The following is a 16,369-nucleotide window of genomic DNA, read 5'->3' on the forward strand; positions in this document are numbered from 1 at the left end:
ACAGCGGTGTCACCGTCATCAAACACTGACACCTCATTTTGCTTTTCTCTGACGTAGAATGAGGGTGTTGGGTGCTGCATCACATACGAGATCCCGGGAACATTGATAGAGCACATAAAAACCAATGGTCTCAATACATGTGCAATGACACAATGGAGATGCTGGGTGTCAGGAGACTATGTTGGGTGACACCTCCCGGATCCCGTGCACTTGCGCGCACATCCGCTCAGATAAATGCATCGAGGGAGGACCTTCATTTTATCGCGTACGTTCGTGTTCGTACATTAACTAAGATCCAATATCTTAATAAACAAACGCAACCTCCGAGGGTACAGGGGAAGCTCGACGTCGCCCATATCGCCGCACAAAAACAAGTGCGGCAGGCCGGGCGCCTCAAGACGTCGTCAAGTAGGGCTCGCACACGTTAGCATTGTGATACTGAGATGGATCCTGCGTCAGGAATCCCAATTTTACGCCCTCAATATAGGACCTGCGGAAGAGAAAGACGTTCAGTCTGAGACCCCCGTCGTCTAGCACGTCGAAAACGCCTACCATTGTCGTGACAAGTTACCCGCCAGTTCAGACTGTTCGACCTTGAAATTCCAGAACTACAGTGTGGAGATCAGGAGATGTTCTCCGCAGGTAGCGCGCGAAGACGGCAACTTACAATCCACCCGGCTCCCTGGCTATACGCGAGTTTTTGTGCATCTGCCCACATATACAAGAACTCGTCTGTTGCGTTGAACTGCGTCGGAAGGCCCCACTCTCCAAACCAGAGTGGAGTGTCTCCAAGTGCTGCATCTGCCTGGACACGGTTCAAGTCTGAGACACGACAGAAGGCGTGAGTCAAAACCAATTTGGATGATTAGTAACATACTGCAGATGCTCTCCATGTAAGCAGTCGGATTTGCAGCGGCAACGCCCTGTCATGACATCCGAACGTCAGTGTCAGCACGGTGGGGTCTCACAGACGACATACTCCAAAGCTGTAGTAAAGGTGGTTGTCGTAACCCTGAGGGCCGATAGCAGCATCTGCTGGGTTCGACGGGTTGTTATATTGCCAGTTGATGTCCATGAATCTGACCAAATATAACACCGTCAGCCCTAAGCAACGTCGGAAGCTCGGAATGGCGCACGTCGTAACCAGCGTGTTCCGCGAAGGAAGACCTGACGCGAGGCTCGTGTCCAGAAGAGCAGGAACAGACAACTGTACGGCGAGGTCGACCAGCATTGGAGCAGCTGCAGCCAGAGCCTCCCTGACATTGGAGTTGAAGATTGTGCTCAGACTCGCGACCTGCCCCAGCGCCTCCGTGAAGTTGCTTGTATTGATCTGCGCATCAAGAGACAGACCAGGCACCGGAATGCCCAACGTGAGCTCGACGGCGCGGACGGTGTCGACGAACTCCTTCTGGACTGTCATTCACGGCAAACCGTCAGCAGCCGATCGGTAAACTCGGGCGAGGCCAACCTACAAGTGCCATAACCAGGCGTCTGGTCTGCATCCATGATCGGCTCGTTGACAGCCTCAATTGCGAACACCGAAGCGAAATTGGGGTCCAGATGCGACAGGGAAGTCATGACAGCGGTCCATACCAGAGCGCGCTGGTAGTTGTAATCGGTCTGTGCGCCAATATCAGAGTCTCGGACGCGGTAGCTATTGGGGTGCGACTCACATAGAACTCGACATACTCCGTGCAGCTACATCATGGTTAATTCGCCGTGCCTGCGGTACAGACACTGTTTCACATACTTTCCGGTGAATGATGCATCGCCAGTCTGGACGCCTGGCAGGGCGTGATGATCGAGGATCACTTGGATGCCAGCATCGCTGAGCATCTTCACGCCTTGTTGCTGTCGATCATGAGCGATCGTTAATGAGCAGCGGTCTTCAGCGACCCGCTATTATGGCCTTACCAAGTAGACAATCCCTCCTTCCGGGTAGAACTCGGTTGCCCTGTTCACGAGGGGTTCCACGAGCCAGAAGCCAAGCTTTGCGCAAACCGTTCGATCATAACCCTTTCAAGAGAGCCCAAGCACTCACGGGAATCCGAGCTGTGTTGATCCCGTCCGCGACGAGCTGGTTGACATCGTCCTGTGTGAACCACGTGGACCTAGTAGTAGTGAAGTCCGTGAAGGTGAATGTTGATATCGCTGTGCAAGGACATGACATCTACCAATGTTTGGCAAACTCGGCATTTGCAATATTGGGGTAAGCTTTGGTATATGACCTACAGGGCCAGATGGAATTAGTGACGCGATTCAATATCGGCCAGTGTCTCATTACCATTCCGAGCCAATACATTGCGAGCAGTCAGAGCATATCTGACCGCCCATAGCCTCCCATTCTGGAACGTCGATGTATGAGGTAGATGTTTCAAACGTGTCTGCATGATAACGCACCAGCAGGGAGCATCCATGGTTCTAACACGAGCCTGTGAACATGGTGACGCGTCACGTCTACAGAAGTACGGGAGACACGAAGGACCTCACCATCCGCCGATGTTGACGCCGTAGATCTTGCTCGGTAGTGTCCCTGCGAGAACATGCTGAACGGACGCAAGGAGTCCTACGAGACCTATAGATGCGCGCATCCTCGCCTGGGGTTTTACGATGTAACCGTGCACGAGCACGGTCGATTTTATATCGTCTCATTGCCGTTCCGCCGTCCCTGAGAGGAGATTCAAATCGCCGTGAGTGTTCGCGTCCATACTTCGTTTCAGGTCCGCTGTCCGGAGGGACCGAACACGCACACGCGAACCATGCATAACGTATGAGCGTAGGAAATTACAGGCAGAGACGCTGTTTCATGGCATGCAATCGAGACCATCGCCGGAGAATGGGCATTTTTAGTCCTTGATCGAGGATCAGAGGGAGCGACAGAAGCATTTTGGGATCCCATGACAGGCTGCAGCGCGGTTGATGTACTATGTTGAGACCACCGAGGTCGCGCGTCCGCACGAGACTGGTCATTTGACCGCGTTCGCTCTAGCCGGCGCGTGTTGGGATTCCCACCGCTCGCTGCGGCAAACATGCCAAAGACCGGGCAGGCTGCCCGTGCTGAATGTGAACCTTTATATACAAGGGTGCTCGCGAAGTTATCTCATTGGTAACTTCACAGGCATTGCACGTTGTCCGAGCGACAAACCATACTGCCTGTGAGTATAGTGGCGCAACGGACACAATCATTCGAGAGCGCCTGCCGCCCGTGTGTGGGTTACATGGACAAGCTCACACCAAGTGGCCGCAAGCCTGGCACGTGAGTCCTGCTCGAGGCAATGGCCTATGCAAAACGGGTGCACTTATGAATCTTTAAAAGCGCGTCGACGGGTGCTCTCGTGCCTACGATGATCGGACCGTCCTTCAGTAGCTTAAATGCACAATCTGCCATACAGGCGATGCCTTCTGAATTCTGGGAGTTTATTGTCTCGCATCGAACGATAGGTGCCTCTGATCATACACGTACTACGGTCACGGCCCTCGAAATCTTAGAGACTTCAAAACGCACCGCACCAGTTGCAGGCACATAAAATATTGTGGTGGCACGCCGAGATACCGGAGTGCACGACGCCCGTCAATCCCAGGCCATCATTACAGAATCACCTTTTTACACGAGTGCCCTCTCTCTGGTCAGACGGCGTACCAAATCGAGTCTTGATCATTGAGTCTGTGGTCTTCAGCATAACTTGCATCCTCGCAGTCATCCAATGTGTCATCGACTCGGACAGCAGTATTCTTCTCTGACGGCGCAGTACGCCCCATTTTCAAGGGTTCGTCGCAGGATGGCTGAAATATAGAGCCGTGTGTAAGCCCGGTCGCTGGCGTCTACGAAGCAGAGACGCTTTACGTTAATCGTAGTCGCGCATAGCGACTCCGTTTCTTGGTCTGGGCTCCCTCGATTTGCCGCTTCGCCGATGGAAAGAAGGAAGCGAGAGATGAGAATCGAAGATATCCTTTGGACCAGATAGTGAGCTATCCGTCACCAACGCAATGTAGAGATGATACCAACGGGTAGATGCTAACTGAGATGGGCACATCATGCTGTTCAAAAAAAGGTAAATATAATCGAGAACGCCGCCATGTACACACAAGCCACTCACGTGGTGATGAAGAACAACAGCCAGGTCAACAGCGTTGAGAATCGTCAATATGCTGTGGAGGAGTGGATATGAGCAGCTCAAAAGAAATATTGAAACCATACATATAGTGCATTAGTCCTATGGATCAATACAGATATCAACGATGCGAACCATGCCCAGAGCATGAATGGAAATACCGTGATTCACTAGAACCTCCTCCAGCCCGGGCCGTACGTGTAGCCGTGGTTGTCTCAATGGAACCCATAGCTGGCGCAGGTACCCGTATGTGACTCCGAGTACTATACTATCGGATAGGATTACACAAACGCGAGTCGCAATGGTGACTAGATATGAAAATGTCAGATTACTTGAAGCGTGCAACCTATACGACACGGAAAGAATCTCACTGCTAGAGTCCGACCGTATGAATCAGCAATAGCACCTCGTCTCAACACGGCGGAAGACGTACGCAGTCATAGTATAACGAGGAACATGGGAGGCAATTGGCTGACAGATGACAACACGGTGACCAGTGATGGCGTCCATTGATATGTGACTCTGGAGATACTGTTTGCTTACTGAGCATGGGCCATAAATCCACTACGCTAGATGAACCCACCGAGTTGGTTCCTATAGGTACCATGGCCAGCGCGAAAGTGAGCGCAGCGAGAAACCAGTTCCGGTGAGACAGTGCATGCACTCGTAGAGATGCTACAACTTGGATCTGTTTTAGTGGAAAGAATGCCTAACCGCGCAACAATAGGTGCACCCACCAGCAGACAAGAAGATAGCCACACACGTGCAAGATATAAATGCAATTCTGCGAGCTTTGCAACTGGTAGATGGAATCATAAGGAGATTCCAATGATCACGTTATTTGACCTGACAAACCTCTAGAGCAAAGACGTCAATAAACCTTTCCTAATGGTCAAGATATGTCGCTCACGATACTGATCTGAGATGGAAGGTCCAGAATCCCAGTGACCGCTAACCCCATGAGAGCTAGGCGGTTCAGGATCACGATGCAGGATCGTAGTCTTCTACAGGATGACAGTAACTGAACCTCGTCGGAGAATGTGATGAGAAAATCGTAGATCATTATTGCTGATCCAGTGGTTAAGGCTTCGAAGCCGTGAGCTCAAGTAGATCTAACACATACATATAATGGGAGCTTGACACCACATATTCACTGGGCTAGGGCGGATTTGTCCTTATCAGTCCCATGAACGGAGGGGGTTGCGATATACCTGAGTTCGGAGATCACTTCAAGCTCTGTTGCAGGGCCGACTATTATGCCAGACATCGAGCTTGCTATTACAACGAGAGGATGTGTGCGCAGCCGATCGAAGAACGCTTTTTGCGACGAGAAGATGCACACTGCGGCAGCTTGGTACTGACCATATGTATGCGTGAAACTAGGTAACTATGCGTATACGCAAGTCGCCACCAGCTCCCACCAACTTAAGGGTTGGCCTCCCATTTGACAGATGGTTATTAGAGCGTCTGGGCTCCATGTCCTACTAAGTAAGATGACTGGGTGCTTGTTGTGAGCTAAGCACTGACCGCTCAGTCGATTCCGTAGCCATGAGGAGTGAACACATGAACTCACGAATCCGATAGTGGTCTTGGCATTCCGCATCACGACGATCATTTCACAAATCAGGAAAGCGCCCACGACTATCTCAGTCCTCCGGATTCCGTATACACACACAGCAATTGTTAGGGCATGTCTTCAATCAAGCCCCGGGACATGCGGCCCTGAAGCTGTGACACTGTGGTGCATTTAAGTTCGATGACCAAATGAAGTCGTGTGAGGCAATAAGGTGAAGAACGTGTACATTGAGCCAAGCCCCAAACCACAACATTAATGTATCATTCGATGATACTCAGCTCGCGCTTCCGTGTGCGCGCATACTCGTCCTTGTACGTATTCCATATCCTGCAAGTAGCGATGCTATGAAACCAAGAACGCAAGATCTGGTGCATTAACGTACCTTATCAACTCCTCTATATACAACTGCTGCACGTGCGTCACCTCTTCTAGGGTTGGCTTCTCACACTTCTCTACATGGATTGGATGTCCGACTGGAACGTGAAAGATTAGCGATGTTCTGCGCAGATAATTCTCCCATAGATTCCGGAACACTAACCGACTACCACTATTCGCCGTCGATACGGCATCAGACCCAAGTTGTCTGTCAGAGGACCAAAATCAATATCGCACAGAAGCTTCTGGTACTCGATGCTGCCGTCGCTGACTACGTAGTACAGTAGACGTGAAGTCTGTATACGCACAATTGAGCAGCCCTCGCCCATGGAACAATGGCAAGGTGAAACCGAAGACGTTCTGGAACTTCTTCTGCAGCGCGTATACCGATGTGCCCTTCTCATTCGGCATCTGCTGGTAGATCTGCAAGATGTCAACTCAATGGCTAGATTCCCGCCCAGAAGCCACGTACATCGTTCTCGCCGAAAGAGAAAACAGGGACGAGATCCGCGCTGTAGGACCTGTGTGAGCAGCGCACAGCCTGGCCACCTAAATGTCACGACCATACCCATGCTGTATGGCGATCTTGATAAACCCTAGTCTGACAACGGTGTCGCGAATATGTTAACACATACACAACCATGTATCCCCAATATATGCGTACCTTTTCCTCAGCGTCAAATCCGCCGTGCCCGGACGTGCGCTCAAGCTCTCAGCTGCACCCCCCACAACGATCGTGATGGCATGGCCGGGTCCATTCTTCAGGACGTTGCTGCACGATTGCTTGCTCACTGAGCAAACCCCCATTGCGAGCAGGATGTCACGATAAAATGGCACGCGGAAGTTGGAGGTGAGTGTAAGGAGGTGAGGAATAATACCCGGGTAGAAATGCGAGAAGCCCGTGCTCTCGGTAGCAAATGTGCAGAGAGCGCCCCTTGCAAGGTGCGCATTGGTATAGACTAAACCTGCCATAATGCCGACAATGCTCACATTCCAATGATTCCTACTCGTGAAAGTTTCATTATGAGGCCCGTACTCCGGGACAATGTCATTCACGACTCACCATGCGGATGGTACCCGAAGACATAGGGTCTATCCGCGGGTAAATCACAAGTCTAGTACGGCATGGAAAGCGCACGAGCGTTACCATGTTGATATATGCACTCAGGTGTTTGACTCACCTTCAGAAGGCTGTGATCCATTTTGGCAATATGTGTCGATGTACGACCCAACAAGCAGGGGAATCAAAGTCACTCACGATGCCGGGTAGTAGTCAGCAAAATATCGCCAGAACCGCCCTGCGCGGAACCAAGGACTAAATCTTCCACCATGCTCTGGACTGGTATCAATGCAGAGGGCCCAGAGCATATATACCGCTAACAGCGGCCATAATGGAGGGAAGGATCTGTATACAAGTGAAGACAAATTTCAGTTAACAGCGTCAGGCATGAGCAGGGTGGAACAATGGGAGACTATCATGTGCTCAGACCGATTACATGTGGGACAGTCATCCATGATAGACACAACTGAACATGTCAGAGATGCTCACTCCATCAATCACGCACATACCCGGCAAATCATCCGACCTGCAAATGGGGAGACGATCGTGGCCACGCCTATCTGCACACGCCTGAAGTTTCCAGCTGAGGTGACGATGCATCACCTCATCTGCGATACGTTCAAATGATGCTTATCGACACAATCTCTCTGGCTGTATAGACGGCATACGATGGAGCCGGGCTCATGCCTCCACCGAAAGCTAAACGGACGTACTCACAAGAGAATCAAGAACGCGAAGGTGCTCCACACAAACGACGTTGACCATATTGCCACCGCCAGTGTCTGTAGCCTCCTCTTCCGTGGGATCTTGGAGGGGACAAAACTGGACAGACAAGACGCGAGCTGTAGTCAGTCAGACTGCTCCGGTCGCATAACAGGAACAAGGACGAAGCTGACTCAATGTTGGGTGGATGAAAAGGGACTGGCGGACGCAGAGGCGAGCTGGCAGTAAGGCTTGTGAGACGTTCTCGGAGAGAGGACGAAGAAAGTTTGCGGGTGGCGGACGTGAACGCCTTGCGGGCTTCCATAGGTGTCGGACGACACGTTACCCGTGTTCGGGTCGTCTAACTGGCGAGATAGTGTCCTGGTGCCTTCCGGAAGACAAGGATTGAAAGCCTGCACACAGCCAGATTTGTTTTAGACCAAAGGCGAAAGGCAGCACAACGAAAAACGAGAAGCGAGGAATAAAAGTGTGGAGAGCCCAGAATGCACGCTGCACACCGATGGCGTCACAGACGTCTCGATTGGGCGTTCAATATGCAGGTTATTATCCAAACATTTGTACCCGGTTACAACGTTTACTCTTGCAAGCTACGAACGCACGCAAACATTATACATGCAAGAGAATGAACCACTCTATCATTTTCAATCATCGATGCAGCTACTTGCACACAGCATAGAACATGAATAGCGAACAGGAAGAAACACAGCAACCAATTGTCCATTACGCATACAAGTCGTCATCCTGTGTGTCCTCGCCAAATCCTGCGTTGCCTGCCGGTACGGGCGCGCCACCCACTGCAGGTGCACCGGGTGCATCAGGGAACTTGAATGTCGAGCCGAACGAACGTGATTGCTGTAGGTTCTGCGCGAACATCTCGTACCGCCGGATGTCCGCGTCCGACACAGAGCGGCGTGCGAACTTCATTGCCTCCTCGAAATGCGCCCGCGTGATGACAGGGACGGGATCCTCCTCGTCCTCGTCTTCCTCCATCTTCGCGTCATCACCGGCTGCCTCCTCCTTCGCTTGCTTCTCCCGCGCTCGTCGGATGTCCGACTCGATACTTTCCCGGATCGCGAGCTTGGCAGCACGCTGGCAGATCTCCGTAAGATCAGCACCAGAGAAACCATGCGTGTTCTTTGCAAGGAAGCCAAGGTCGACATCAGGTGCGACAGGACTCTTGCGCATGGTAGCCTTGAGGATGTCCAGCCGTGAGTTCTCATCGGGGAGCGGAATGTAGATGAGCTGGTCGAGACGTCCTGGCCGAAGTAGCGCGGGGTCAATCTGGTCTGGTCTGTTTGTGGCACCGATGATGAATACGTTCTTCTTGACGTTCATACCGTCCATCTCCGTCAGAATTTGGTTGAGGACACGGTCCCCTGCACCACCAGCATCTCCGGACGATCCTCCACGAGCCTTCGCGATGGAGTCCAGCTCGTCGAAGAACATCACGCAAGGCGCGGCAGCACGAGCCTTGTCGAAGACATCACGGACATTCGCCTCAGATTCACCGAACCACATTGTCAAGAGCTCCGGACCCTTTGAGATGATGAAGTCTCAGCCGCCAATTAGACACCAGCAGTTCAGACACATACCTTGATACTGATGAAATTGGCCTGGGTCTCGTTGGCGATGGCCTTCGCCAGGAGGGTCTTACCTGTACCCGGGGGACCATAGAACAGGACTCCCTTTGACGGCGACATACCATACTTGAGGAACTTATCCGGGTGCTCCACAGGGTACTGTACAGTCTCCTGCAACTCCTGCTTGACCTTGTCGAGACCACCGATGTCAGCCCACTTGACGGTCGGCACTTCGACCACCGTCTCACGCAAAGCGGACGGGTTGGATGTGCCCAGAGCGAAGCGGAAGTTCTCCATGGTAACACCGAGTGAGTCAAGCACCTCCGCATCGATAGTATCCTCGTCAAGGTCGATGAGGTCCATCTTCTCACGAATTTGCTGCATAGCGGCCTCCGAGCACAAAGATGCGAGATCTGATCCGACGTAGCCGTGGGTGTCCGCTGCGATCTGTGAAGAATGACATCATTAATACTCGCGGATAACAACGGCTGCTAGGACATACCTGCTCGAGATCGACATCGTCACCTAGCTTCATGTTCTTCGTGTGAATGCGAAGAATTTCAAGACGGCCAGTGGGGTCAGGGATACCAATATCGATTTCACGGTCGAAACGGCCAAAGCGACGAAGAGCAGGGTCGATCGAGTTGGGTCGGTTCGTAGCGGCCATGACCACAACATTGGACCGCGCTTTCAAACCGTCCATAAGCGTCAGCAGCTGAGAAACGACACGGCGTTCCACTTCTCCGTTGGTCTGAGGCATACAATCAGCTTCCTGGCTATTGTGCAGGCTATTTAGCAGCACGTACCTTTTCACGTTTCGGCGCAATAGAGTCAATCTCATCAATGAAGATGATGGCAGGCGAATTCTTCTCTGCTTCCTCGAACGCTTTCCGCAGGTTGCTTTCGCTCTCTCCCGCCATCTTGCTCATGATCTCAGGACCATTGATCAGGAAGAAAAATGCGCCTGTCTCGTTTGCGACCGCGCGCGCCATCAACGTCTTACCCGTACCGGGAGGACCGTACATCAGGATACCCCGCGGAGGCTTGATACCGATGGACTTGAAGAGTTGTGGGTGGCGAAGGGGCAGCTCGACGAGCTCACGAATTTGAGCCATCTGCTTGCGACAACCACCGATATCGTCGTAGCCGACCTCGTTCAAGTTTGCCTCCTCGTCTTCGCGTTTCACCGGGTCACCCTCTGCATGAGAGTTAGGGGACGTACGTGACTCGCAGAATGTACGACTTACCTGTATGAATGACCGTATCTTGCGCAACAATACAGTATTCTGCCGGATCGGTCTCGATGACCTTGAATTCCACTGTCCGCATGCCACCACGGACGAGGAAGGTGTCACCCTTTCGTACTGGCCGGTAAGCTTCGGGTAGGGTGTTAGAAATTGAGCGCACACAGACGCGATTTGTACATACCTTCCAGGAAATATGGTTTGAGATATACATCAAAAATGTTCCCGCTAAGGCCTTCGATCGAGTCATCGAAGGGCAGGATATGTACGCGCTTGCCATACTTGATGTCCAAGCATGGGTGGACATTCACCATGTCGCCGAGCTTGACGCGGAGGTTGTTACGGGCGACCTTGTTCATTTGGATTTTACCCTCCTCGACGTCGTCAGAGCTCAAGCAAATGAGCACGGTGTCATGGCGCTTCTTCCCCCTGCATCAATGTCAGCGGATGCACGCATATAACCATCTGCTAGTTCTGCAAGAGTTCGCCGAAAGGATACCCACCTGACGATAATGGTGTCACCTCGGAACAGCTGAAGGGTCTCCATTGTGGCGGGGTTGAGGGTCGCGACTAACGACGCGTAATCAGCATACTGTCTTAGATCACGATGCCAGCCAATTACTAGCTCACCAGAGTTGTCATCCGACGTCGCCTCGTCGACGATGAGACGGTTAGGACTGTAGATTGAGTGTTGGTGTACCCAGACATGCAAGTATGACGCGTTCTGAGTACTTACGACTTCTTGGGCCTCAGGATGGCCGTTGAGACATCGTTCGGGCCAGGCCCAGGTGCGGCACCGCTGGGGTCAGCCATTGTTCGTTATAGAGGTCGTCGGATGAAAGTGATAAGTGAAGGGTAAGCGTTATAGACTCGTACGCGAGTGGACGTTATAAGGAGTCGTCGAGACGACGCGCGTCCTCCCTCTCGTTGGATGGCCCCACCGGATCGTGGGAATAATCGGAGGCCCTCTCGGACCTTCCACCTTATTCTAGCATTTTCGTTTCCGAATTCGGAACGCCTGTGAGGAGCCATCCTCACTCGTGTCAGCACAGATAGACGGAATTAACAGCCACAGACCACGCCAGGCCCTAAACATACTTACTATATTCCCAACATAGCAAACCGCCTTACCGAATGCCTACAACGAACCATGGAGAAAAACAATCATAGATTAGGGTAAGTTCCACAGCGGATAGTACAGATATTAGACATCAGTAGAGCGAAGGACCTACTCGGATTCGACAACCGTATACATCTTCGTTTACATCTCTTCGTCATCAAAATCAATCTCCTCAGGGGGAAAGTCACCAAACTTCACCCTTTCGGGTCGAACAAAGACGCCGTAGTTTGGTTTGCAGGTGAAGTATCGTTCCCCTTGCACCCTATGAGACCAGTTAGTGAACCAAGTAGCATTTGAGGCCTAAGACTGAGTGCTCACGAGCCGTCGTTCTTGCCTATAGGTTCATCGTACTCAATCCCTACCCATGCACCTCCCTTTGCGAATGTTGTAGGTCCGATGAACCGCACAATGCCGCGCTTGTGGAAGTTCTCTTCGCTTGTCTCGACTTCACAGCGAGAACCCAGCGGGATATCCAGCTGCGGGGCGGAGCCCGCTGTTTCGTCCTGCTCATTGTCAGCGAAACGGCCTATTTTGTGCCGTTGCTTGTATGCGAGAACAGTATCTATGAAAAGTACACTCAGCCCATCTACGAGAGAGAGAATGCATCAATGATACCTTGCCGTTGCGCATACTCAGCTTCGCTGAGCTCAAACTTTTGGACCTGCGAGACGTCACTCAATTGTCCTGTGAACGATGTAGCAGGATCGAGGTCAATGACCTAGACGGAGGGATTCTAGTCAAGGTATGCCGTCATGAATGGATACATAGACCTGCCTTCAACACTTGCCAGTCGCGTAATCCGTAGAACCCGATTGGTTTGATATTGTCCTCCAGTATAGCTACTGGTGTTGAGTCATTTTCACCATTGAATACTTGTATCAATTGGTTCTGAACAGGAATTCCTGTGATCAACTCGAGCTTGTTCTGTTCGGCGGTAAATATCAGTGAAAGCAAGTACTCAGGCGGACGGACATACCACACCTTGAGTTGCTCTACAGTTATGTGTAGATCAAATCGCCTCTCTGATCGTGTATCGGGCGATGTGACGAAGACTTTGACGGTGCTGGACACGATGTCATGAGTACAAATTCTCGGGAGCAGCCATCGCGAACCTCGACGCCCACGAAAATACAAGGCCAATCAAAAGAGTTCGTGGATCATCACTCACATGGGATTCGACGCGCGCATATTATATTTCACTGGCAGCTCCTATTCCCTTGGTTCAAAGTTCGTCGCAGATGTGGTCGCAGATATGTTGAAGACGGAAGTAAGGATGGGAATAACTGATCAAGAAGCCCGTCGCGTCGGTGGCGTTTCGGGCGTCAATAGTCCTCTAATAATAGTAACCAAACAGCTCCCTGCTGCAGACTCGGGCCTACATCCTCCTACATCTTCCTCCTGCATTTTTTCGGCATACAATGTGATCGCTGGATAGTACGCTACTTCTCAAATCTGGGGACACGTGTTATTGGATCGGGGCATCACTGTAATACAAGCTTCTACCAGTCTGCTCCTGGCTTCCGACCCGTTCGTAATGTGCTCTATCCATGGGCTGCGCATCCTTGAGGCCCTTGGTTCCACACTAAAGTCTCCCAATCTGCATTGAATGGGCGCCTATGGCGTACCGGTGATCAGCCGCTTTCCTGTCCCTACGTGCTTGGTCTGCGCTTCTTCTTGAAGGCAGCTCGTGCGCATGTTATCCAGCAATACATTCGAGTCATGTTCCCTCGGTCAATGGCATGTTCTGGAACATACAATCTAATTGGCAAGCTGAGCCTAGATGGTCCAATGTGCATTTCAATTCGACGGTGAATGAGGTGCGTTGTCGCAGTAAAGTTGCGCGACAATATCTCTGGACAATATGGCCTATGTATCCGGAGAACGTCGATGAAAAGTACACTCCATTTGTTAGCTGTACTAGGAACTGAATGGCTCTTATACTTACATCTGACATGACACCCACGGCCAGACTCCCACCTCAGATTCGACATCGCCTCAGGTAGACGTTTGACTGTTGCAGTTACTGCTCTGGGTGCGATATATTTACTTGACGACAAGTCGTAAATTCCTTGCAGTATCGTCGGTATTGCCCGTCAATTAAGACGTTGAGTCCCACAGGAAAACCGATCACGGATCACGGAGATTCTTCAGCGTTACTACTGTTACATTGCTTCCACACGAGACTTCACGTCACCCGCCCAGGCGAGGATAGCATAACACAACTAACGGGCCGACACATTCAGGCCTGGTGGAAGATCCACCTCTGCTTCTCATTCCCAGTGCCAGCAGTGATCGTCACCTGCAACACCAGTCAGCATCTAGTGTCTCGTCCCGAACACGAGCACGGAAAATCAGAATTACGTTTGCATTGTCAACGGCGTCAGCGACTCCCCAGTACACCGTCTGCTTGCCGTCCTGAATGCTGTCCAGCCACGGCGTAAGTACTGATACAGAGACGATACTATGAAATCGACCTACGTGTATCCAGAATCAGTGCTCTTGATCACCCATACGTAGGCACCCGCAGGGAGGACCGTTACGCCCTGGTCTCCCCACGCAGCCTGCAGATTGGCGTTGCTCTCGGGAGAAATCGTCTGGGTGTTGCTGTTGTAGTCTTTGATGATCCACTGAAGGCGACGAGGAAGCCATGAGTGAGAAATAAAGAGCGGCGAGAAAGCGGCACGACGAGCGGTACCTTCTGGGTCTCGTCGTTCGAGAGCGGCGTCACCGTCTGCGTCTTGTTCTGACCGGTGAACGTGAAGGCGAGTTTCTCGCCCTTGGGGCTGAGCACCCGGTTGTAGATGATGTAGGTACCGGCGGAGGGCCTGGACATGATGTGAGACGAGCTGAAGAGAGTTGTACAGTGTTGGGCTGGAGGAGAGCAGAGGAGCAGGAGGTTGCTTATATACCAGAGCGAATAAATTTGTCCTGTCAGTCGCCATCTAATACACACGCACGTTGGATTGAAGAATGTCAGCAGACAAGACGAAATAAGGCAATCCCGGTCTTCGTACCCTCGGGGAAATACACATCCATTTCCATAAATTGACCTGCGACCGCAGAATATCGAGCACGTTCATTTGAGAATAGATCGGCCGGACAAAAACGGCAGTATGTCTCTGCAGAACGCACCGTGACATTGACTTTGCACCCCCCGGTGATGTGTGGAGCGCGGAGGCGGTCGCCTTCATCCGTTCGCAAGCACGTTCAATTGCGTCAGGGTCGGAAAATATCAGCGCTCACGAACGCGCAGAGTCTCCGCACCCTCGGTAATATATGAAGGCGCAGTCTTCCATTCTATCCGACACGTTTGATTGAGAACTCAGAGAAAGAGGGGAGACCATAACTTACCAATATTTACAAGCGTCCAGACTTTCCGCACCACCCGCCCCGCATAGCAGAGCCTTTCATGGCGGTTGTATATGTGAACCTACACAGTCCGGTGTGTCAGCAGACGTGTAGATGCAGTCACAGAAGCACGATGAACGTGCTCAGGAGTCAGTCTCAGCACGTCGTTGACGAATATTCAGATTTGGTAAACAGGCTGACCGGTTGGACGCGGGCTCGTTATGTCGGTCAATATTGCGTGAGTAGTCCGACCTGACCCTCTCATTTGTACGATCATTGGGCACGGCCCGCACCCTTCCACATCCAGGGATTCTGTGTTCCGGACGAGTGGTTGGCGGTGAGGATATCTGAACGTCAGCCAACAGGACAAACCATATAATTTGTGTGAATCAAAGTCAGGTAATACTAGTCCTCGTGAGCGCAACAGATTTCCACGGCCCACATGATGCATCAACACTGAGGTTTGCCATTTTGATATGCAATAGCCTTTCTCTGCTCACTTACTCGGACAGGTCACCAGACGAGTCAAGGTGAGGCAGTTCACACTGGAGAACGCGAAGCTTCCGTACCACTGGTTGGATAGATGGGCTTTGAGAACCGCCTTAAGTTGACCCTTCCAGTCATCATTATCTCACAAGCACGTTCATTCGAGGTGCTAAATAAAGACTGTTCACGGATGTTGTAGAAGCTACAAGGGTTGAGACAGCGTAAAATACGCACAGATCCAGACACCTTTAGACGGAGGGAGATGAAGCGTGAGAGATGGAGCGGCCTAGACACAGATATGTAGCGCGCCTTAAGACACCAGATGATCTACTAAGTAATTGGACTGGTTCCTCTGGCGTCTGAGCTACGTGGCTGCCGAGATGGTAAAGATTACTGATGATACAGGAGAATAAAATGCTGCCAGCTTGTAAGAGACTGGAGCGGTAAAACTGCCAGGCTGCGTTCGAGTGAGCGTAAGAAGTACGTCCCATACCGGTAGGGTACTCGCTTGCATGAAATGGACAAACTCAACGCTCGGCGCTGAAGCCCTCTGATTTTAAACTCCGTGACAGGGCGACGCCACTGCCGGCGCCTGTATCATATCCATCCTTCCTGCCGTCTGCCTTGTAACAGTTCATTTAGAACACATGTCTTTGTAACTTGGTTCTCTGGCGTTTGACATGCATGACCTCGGGATGGCCCTTGTGCTAGTTGCGCCGCGACATATCCCAGTTTTAGTAAAGGC

General features: G+C 51.6%; 5 protein-coding genes across 5 annotated transcripts; all 5 read right to left on the reverse strand.

Moving 5' to 3' along the window:
* Positions 1-242: 242 nt before the first annotated feature.
* On the reverse strand, positions 243-2,921 carry POSPLADRAFT_1065423 (glycoside hydrolase family 5 protein). The gene is made up of 15 exons (XM_024481944.1): positions 2,491-2,921; positions 2,401-2,432; positions 2,285-2,345; positions 2,175-2,228; positions 2,042-2,111; positions 1,915-1,989; positions 1,751-1,851; positions 1,674-1,698; positions 1,473-1,620; positions 1,347-1,413; positions 980-1,178; positions 878-923; positions 668-822; positions 553-608; positions 243-490 (listed from the first exon to the last, which is right to left on the reverse strand). The coding sequence occupies exons 1-15, from the start codon at positions 2,589-2,591 to the stop codon at positions 394-396; spliced, it is 1,287 nt and encodes a 428-aa protein (XP_024340840.1). The 5' UTR covers positions 2,592-2,921; the 3' UTR covers positions 243-393.
* A 3,027-nt stretch (positions 2,922-5,948) lies between these two features.
* POSPLADRAFT_1045179 (hypothetical protein) lies at positions 5,949-8,150 on the reverse strand (the record flags this gene model as incomplete). Its single annotated transcript, XM_024478695.1, has 10 exons — positions 5,949-6,015; positions 6,071-6,161; positions 6,227-6,271; positions 6,372-6,486; positions 6,536-6,575; positions 6,632-6,664; positions 6,728-6,997; positions 7,322-7,468; positions 7,841-7,945; positions 8,020-8,150. The coding sequence occupies 10 exons, from the start codon at positions 8,148-8,150 to the stop codon at positions 5,949-5,951; spliced, it is 1,044 nt and encodes a 347-aa protein (XP_024340841.1).
* A 151-nt stretch (positions 8,151-8,301) lies between these two features.
* On the reverse strand, positions 8,302-11,483 carry POSPLADRAFT_1168198 (hypothetical protein; the record flags this gene model as incomplete). Its single annotated transcript, XM_024487999.1, has 9 exons — positions 8,302-9,382; positions 9,439-9,873; positions 9,929-10,177; positions 10,233-10,624; positions 10,674-10,802; positions 10,855-11,099; positions 11,174-11,240; positions 11,301-11,347; positions 11,407-11,483. The coding sequence occupies 9 exons, from the start codon at positions 11,481-11,483 to the stop codon at positions 8,567-8,569; spliced, it is 2,457 nt and encodes an 818-aa protein (XP_024340842.1). The 3' UTR covers positions 8,302-8,566.
* Positions 11,484-11,931: 448 nt separating this feature from the next.
* Positions 11,932-12,978, reverse strand: POSPLADRAFT_1045181 (hypothetical protein; the record flags this gene model as incomplete). The annotated part of the gene is made up of 6 exons (XM_024478696.1): positions 11,932-12,052; positions 12,109-12,352; positions 12,406-12,508; positions 12,565-12,714; positions 12,772-12,853; positions 12,959-12,978. The coding sequence occupies 6 exons, from the start codon at positions 12,976-12,978 to the stop codon at positions 11,932-11,934; spliced, it is 720 nt and encodes a 239-aa protein (XP_024340843.1).
* A 958-nt stretch (positions 12,979-13,936) lies between these two features.
* Positions 13,937-14,646, reverse strand: POSPLADRAFT_1039268 (hypothetical protein). Its single transcript, XM_024477517.1, has 4 exons — positions 14,486-14,646; positions 14,269-14,417; positions 14,152-14,212; positions 13,937-14,089 (listed from the first exon to the last, which is right to left on the reverse strand). The coding sequence occupies exons 1-4, from the start codon at positions 14,621-14,623 to the stop codon at positions 14,030-14,032; spliced, it is 408 nt and encodes a 135-aa protein (XP_024340844.1). The 5' UTR covers positions 14,624-14,646; the 3' UTR covers positions 13,937-14,029.
* Positions 14,647-16,369: the final 1,723 nt, after the last annotated feature.

Source organism: Postia placenta (assembly GCF_002117355.1).
Source record: "Postia placenta MAD-698-R-SB12 unplaced genomic scaffold POSPLAscaffold_4, whole genome shotgun sequence".
NCBI classification, from domain to species: Eukaryota; Fungi; Basidiomycota; class Agaricomycetes; order Polyporales; family Adustoporiaceae; genus Rhodonia; species Rhodonia placenta.